The sequence below is a fragment of the Scyliorhinus torazame genome, chromosome 14, assembly GCF_047496885.1.
Source record: "Scyliorhinus torazame isolate Kashiwa2021f chromosome 14, sScyTor2.1, whole genome shotgun sequence".
Classification (NCBI taxonomy): Eukaryota; Metazoa; Chordata; class Chondrichthyes; order Carcharhiniformes; family Scyliorhinidae; genus Scyliorhinus; species Scyliorhinus torazame.
In genome coordinates this window covers 217,067,086-217,073,912 of record NC_092720.1, presented here as the reverse complement: position 1 = coordinate 217,073,912, position 6,827 = coordinate 217,067,086, and the positions used below count along the sequence as shown (strand labels likewise).

General features: G+C 49.8%; 1 protein-coding gene across 1 annotated transcript; it reads left to right on the top strand.

The window, feature by feature from the left end:
• The first annotated feature begins 1,419 nt into the window (after window positions 1–1,419).
• Window positions 1,420–6,427, top strand: LOC140389432 (prostaglandin E synthase-like). Its single transcript, XM_072473574.1, has 3 exons — window positions 1,420–1,563; window positions 3,304–3,386; window positions 5,601–6,427. The coding sequence occupies exons 1-3, from the start codon at window positions 1,447–1,449 to the stop codon at window positions 5,848–5,850; spliced, it is 450 nt and encodes a 149-aa protein (XP_072329675.1). The 5' UTR covers window positions 1,420–1,446; the 3' UTR covers window positions 5,851–6,427.
• Window positions 6,428–6,827: the final 400 nt, after the last annotated feature.

Below are 6,827 nucleotides of genomic sequence, written 5' to 3'. Positions count from 1 at the left end.
TTCTCCATAAGATATAGGAGCAGAATTAGGCCACTCGGCCCATCGAGTCTGCTCCACCATTCAATCATGGCTGATATTTTCTCATCCCCATTCTCCTGCCTTCTCCCCATAACCCCTGATCCCCTTATTAATCAAGAACCTATCTATCTCTGTCTTAAAGACACTCAGTGACTTGGCCTCCACAGCCTTCTGCGGCAACGAGTCCCACAGATTCACCACCCTCTGGCTGAAGAAATACTCGAACCGCTGCTGCCGTCCCTGAGGTGCAGGTGGGCACTCAGAGTGCTATCAGGGAGGGCGTTCCTGTCTGGATCACAGTACCTGAGAGTTTGTGAACTGTGAGACTCTGCTGAGTGAACAAATCCAAAATCTCTCCAGCACAGATTCAGAGTCAAACGTCCGAGTACAAGAGGGAGCCCGTAATGGAACAGTCTCTGAACAGTTTCCTGCCGATCCAGTCATCGAGAGAGTCTCCGATCCCCCCGCCAGGCCGGAGAATCGCCGGGGGGGCGGTGTGAATCCTGCCCCCCCCTCCCCGACGCCGGCTGCCGGATTCTCCGGCACCGGTTTTTTGGCGGGGGTGGGAATCATGCTGCGCCGGTCGGGGGCCATTGGCAGCGAACCCCCCCCCCCCGGCGATTCTGTGCCCCGCGATACGTTGAGTGGCCGCCCGTTTTCGGCCGGTCCCGCCGGCATAAATTAGACCAGGTCCTGACTGCCGGGACTGGCTCTGTGGGCGGCCTACAGAGTCCTCGGGGAGGGCACAGGGGGATCTAGCCCCGGGGGGGCCCACGGTGGCCTGGCCCGCGATCAGGGCACACCGATCGGCGGGCGGGCCTGTGCTGTGGGGGCACTCCGCACTGGCCGGTGTAACGGTCCGCCATGGTGGGCGTGGAGAAGAAACCCCCCAGCGCATGCGCTGGGATGACGCCAGTACATGGGGGGCACATGGGAAAAGTGAAGGGGAATGGAATTGGCAGAATAAATCTACCTAAGTGCCAGTATGACGATGGTGGGCTGAATGGCCTCTTTCTCTAATTGTATCATTCTAAGATTCTACATTAAAAGAAAGCGAGCCGCAGACAATATGTTAAGATTTTAAAAAAAAACTGCTGTGGCAAGAAATTTTGCATCAGATCGTTTTAAGTCTTGGAATTGCCAAATTTGAAATCTTAAATTGAAGTTTGCAAGCTTGTGGGGCAGTGGAGCAGAACTTTGGATTCATGCACAGGCTTTGTCATGCCTGGTGAAATCTGCTTGGGTTGCTATACAATGGAGAATACAATGCAAGTCCTGACAGGCTGGGGATACATCACCCGATAACAAACCGCTACCCTGTGACATCAGCTTTTCTGAGAGAGTGTGTCTGTATATAAGGAACTGGGCTGAATCCCAGGCTCATAGCAGCTCGCACACGCAACCATAGAGAGAGAGAGAGAGGCAACGATGACTTTGAACTTGAAAAACGAGGTCTTCTGCTCTTTTATCTTCTACGCCGTCCTCTCGCTCATTAAGATGTTTGCCATCGCGGTCCTCACAGGTCAAGTCAGACTTCGAAAGAAGGTAAGGATTGTCCTTGAGTTAAAAAAAAAGTAACTGCGGATATTTTATTGAATCCAGAACCAGAACAGAGGAGGGTGGGAAAAACTCGGCAGGTCTGGCAGCCTCCCCGAACAGGCGTCGGAATGTGGCGACTAGGGGCTTTTCACAGTAACTTCATTGAAGCCTACTTGTGACAATAAGCGATTTTCATTTCACGGTGTACATGTCGTTTGTGTAAATAAAACTTTGTTTCTTATTTTACTCGGTGTGGACACCCGTGTTCTTATTAAATCTCCAAATCCCTAACCGGAGAGTAGGGTCCATCTCAGAGAGGGAGCAGGCACTATTGGCTGAGATCACTTGAGGAATTCCACAAAAGTTGGGACCAGTAGAGTGGGCAATGCCTCACTGTGGGGAAAGGGGCAATTTTCTAACTTGAGCTGCTCAGCGGGAAACCAGCAGTGTTGGCTTTACGTCTCACCGACGCTACACCCCAAGGGATCGCAGAAACGTACAGCTCAGAGGGAGGCCATTCGGCCTGCCGCATCAGTGCTGGACCTTTGACAGAACAGTCCTGCTCAATCCCATACGCTCTGTTTTTTTAAATGTCTGTCACGTTGTAAGTTCCACCTCCTCCAGTAGCTGTCAAAGTGCCTTTTCAAATGAATCAGTTTGAAGACATCTGATCATGACAATGAGGGAGGAGTACCAGGTGTCATAATATACACCAGTATATCATGGTGCAGACACACACTGATGGACACACAGTGGGACCAATCAGCATACACAACACCGTAGCCAATCACCAGTGAGAGCACACACACTATAAAGACAGGGGACATCAGTGTTCCCGTTCATTCGAGTAGCAGCCAGCAAGGAGCACAGAGCTCACAGCCTGCAACACAGACATTCACCATGTGCTGAGTGCATCACCTGGTTAGGACTAGGCAAGGGTCAACAGTTAAAGCTGGTATTGCATTTACCCACAGTTCAAATATGTTAATATAGTTAACCTTGTAATAAAATAGAGTTGCACCACTTCCAGTGTTGGTGACCTGTTTGTGATCCGGAACACCCAACACATCACCAGGCAGGTGTAAAACCCTCCAATACTGCGTGATTCCCTCCTGGGGCAGTTAATAGAATGTCTATTGTGAGGGGAATTGACTACAAAAGAAGGGAGGTTATGGTGCAGCTGTCCAAGTTATTGGTGAAACCACATCTGGAGTATTGTGGACAGTATTGTCTCCTTATTTAAGGAAGGATGTTAGTGTATTGGAAGCATGTCAGAGAAGGTTTACCAGACTAATACCTGGAGCGAGTGGGTTTCCTTTGGAGGAAAGGTTGGATAGACTGGGTTTGTATTCACTGGAGTTTAGTATCCACTGGAGTAAGAGGCAACTTGATTGAAATAGTTAAGATCCTGAGGGATATTGACAGGGTGGATGTGGAAGATTCTAGAACTAGGGGTCACTGTTTAAAATTAAGGGATCTCTTTTTTAAGACGGGTTGAGAGAACATTTTTCTCTCTCAGAGGGTGGTGAGCCTCTGGAACTCTCGTCCTGAAAAGGCGGTGGAAGCAGAACTCTGAATGTTTTCCAGGCTGAGATGGATATACTCTTGGTAAACAGGGCAAGGGAGGGCAGCTTTGGGACAGTCAGAGTCCCATTGTGGGAGGCCTCTGCCTCTTTGTTATGACTGCACTCTCCTCGCTGGTTAAGTGAATTTGCGCCTCACCGGACTGTCCCTATTGTCTCCTAGGCCTTCGCCAACCCAGAAGACGCCCTGAGGCACGGAGGGCTGAAATTTTGCCGAACCGACCCAGATGTTGAGCGTTGCCGCAGGTAAGGATCCCGCAGCCGGTTTTTGCAGTTCTATTTCCATTCCTGATCATGACTGGAAGAAGGTGGCAGGGATCGAGGATAAGTGGGAACAATTCTAATCTAACCTGATCGAACTGATTGAGGGGATACTGAATGGGCACTCCATTCAAGTCAATGGATAGTGCAGTGAGAGAGTGAGTCTCGCATTTTGTTCGACCCCACAGGACGTTGGTCCAATAAATTAGGTTAAGATCACCCCTAATTTGAATCCCAATCTCATAAGAAGAACATAAGAACATCAGAGCTAGGAGCAGGAGTGGACCATTCAGCCCCTCGATCCCGCTCCGCCATTCAATGTGATCATGGCCGACCCCATCCTGGCCTCAACTCCACCGTCCTGCCCGTTCTCCATAACCCTCCAACCCATTACCTATTAAAAATCTGTCTATCGCCTCCTTAACTGTACTCACTGTCCCAGCATCCACCTCACTCTGGGGTAGCGAATTCCACAGATTCACAACCCTTTGGGAGAAGTAATTTCTCCTCCTCTCTGTTTTAAATCTGCTACCCCTTATCCTAAAACTATGACCTCTCCATAGAATCCATAAAATCCCACAGTGCACAAGGAGGCCATTCGGCCCATTGAGTCTCCACCAACCCTCTCGATAAAAGCACCCTGCCCATCCCCCGCCCCGCCCTATCCCTGCAACTCCACGCATCAATCATGGCCAATCCACCCAACAGCCCGTCTTCGGACCGTGGGGGGAAACCGGAGCACCCGGAGGAAACCCACGCAGACACGGGGAGGACGTGCAGACTCCGCACAGCCAGTGACCCAAGCCGGGAATCGAACCTGGGACCCTGGAGCTGTGAGGCAGCAGAGCTAACCACTGTGCCATCGTGCTGCCCCACTTTATTAATACCTTTTATCATCTTATTTATATCAATTAAAGCCCCTCTCATTCTTCCAAACTTGAGACCCGATAGGTCGATCAAGCTCAATTTCTCTTCATGAAACGAATCCCTGGAGGAAGGAATGGGATTGGGGGCGGAGACATTCTCCCAGAGGACAGCGATCCTGAGAATTAGCCGGACAGCGTTGCAGTCTGATAACTGACCGAACATCTCAATGAGTCAGCCCTTTCAGTTGCTGCTTTCGAAAAGGCACTGTTTTCCATTGAGTTCTGTGCTAATGGGCTCAATCATGATGAGAAGAGAAAATCCTGCCAGGCTGGATCATCACCCAGGAAACCCCTAAATGCCATTTCCCAGAAGGAAAAAACAATAAAAAGAGGAAACGAGGATACTGGTTCGAACTGTATTTTTCTTCTGTATTGTGGAAGGGGTACTGTGAACAGCACAATGGGAGAGCGATTGGGTCTGACTAGCCCCCCCCTCTCCCCCCCACCCCCAATCTCACACCTTCTGCTCAACCAAGGGGCGTTGAAGCCAATCTTTCTCTCCGGCTTCGGTTCCAGGATTTCATCTACCTCAGGGGGATGAAACCTTGGGCATTAAACATTTCCCTGCCCAGCTGGGGACATGGCCATGTTCCAGAGAAGAACAGGGCAACTCTCTGCCCGTCCCAGTATTTACCCTCAATAAAAGCATCAGTAAAGAAGAGGTTATCGGCTTATTTGCCTCAGCACTGTGCGTGACATCTTGCTGTGCACAGGTTGATGCGAAACCAACAGGAATAGTGCTGGATTGGCTCAGAAGGGAGATCCTTTTTTCTTTGTCCTTTGATTTTCTCTTGCCGGGGATCCCTCATGTGTCCGTGAAGTAGATTCGAACATTCGGTGGAACGGCAGGTCAGTGGCATTGCAGCCCACTTTCAGATCAGCCATGACCTTACTGGATCGCTGAGCAGGCTCGAGGGGCTGAATGGCCTCCCCCTGCTCCCGATTCGTGTGTTCTTATGTCAGTGTCACCTTCCGTGCTCCACTGTTCCATGAGCATGGGCCACTCGGGGCAAAAACACGTGTTGTAACCTCTCTCAATGAGGTGGTTGCTGTGGAGTGGGGCAGCACGGTAGCACAGTGGGTAGCACTGTTGCTTCACAGTCCCAGGGTCCCAGGCTCAATTCCCAGCTCTCTCTGGACATTTCAAGTATCAAATAATCACCCAGCAGATCTTCATCAGCAACGTGCAACAGATTCCCATGTTTACAAAGGGCCAAGGACACATGTGTCACCTTCAACTAACCATGTTTTTTTTTCTGTTTCATCATCACAGGGCTCATGGCAATGACATGGAGTGCATCTACCCTTTCCTGATCTTGGGCATGCTGTACTGCTTCCTGGATCCCACTCCGTCCATTGCAAGGATCCACTTCCGGATCTTCTTCCTGGCACGATTGCTTCACACTTTGGCCTACCTGTTCGCCCTGAAGGCCCCGACCAGGTCCCTGGCCTACACCCTGGGCCAGATCCCTTGCTTCTCCATGGCCCTCAAGATTCTGATCAACGTTGCCTCCTACTGGTGAAGGAAGAGTCATCACTGCCGTGTTTGAAGGCTCCCATCTGGTCCCATTGCACCTTGGAAGACTGAAGGTTTCCGTTAAGGCCTGCGGTTCGGGCAACCTTGAGGAAGGAAAAGACTGCAGTCCTCACTGAGCAGATTGTGAACTCTGCAGCCAAACTCTCAGAGCTGTGAGGGTGAGGGGGGGTGCGAGGGGCGGGTGAACGGAACCGCAGGATTCTGCCCAACCTTCCAGGTGCGAATCCGATGGGATTGCGTGAGCCCCCCACGTTCAGTATTAATTGTTTCCCATTCATTGTAATGGATATTTAACTCGTCACTCCCAATTCCGGCAGGGATGTCAGCTCAAAATGATCCCCTATCCCAGCCTTGGATGATCCAGTCTACGCTTGGGCCCAATTTCATACCTCTCCGCTCTCCACAACGCAATTGAAGTCATTGCAAGGATCGCCAGACCAATGTTAAAATGTAGGAAGTTAATAGCACTGTTATTTAAAACTTCTGTCATTCAGTAATTTCAATGTACAAAGTAATTGTGTTCTTTTTATTTATTGACACTAATATTTTAACTTAATAAACGTGAAGTGTAACAGTTGTAATCTTGGGTTGTCTTCATGATAATAATTAATCAATAATGTACTCATTGGAGTTTAGAAGAGTGAGAGGCGACCTTATTGAGACATACAAGATTCTCAGGGGGTTTGACAGGGTAGATGCTGAGAGGTTGTTTCCTCTTGTGGGAGAGTCTCGGACCAGAGGGCATAATCTCAGAGTAAGGTGTCACCCATTTAAGACAGGGATGAGGAGGAATTTCTTCTCTCACGAGGTAGTGAATCTGTGGAATTCTTTACCGCAGAGAGCTGTAGAGGCTGGGTCGTTAGGTATGTTCAAGGCTGAGAGACAGATTTTTAGTCAGTAATGGAATCAAGGTTGATGGGGATAAGGCGGGAAAGTGGAGTTGAGGATTATCACATCAGATCA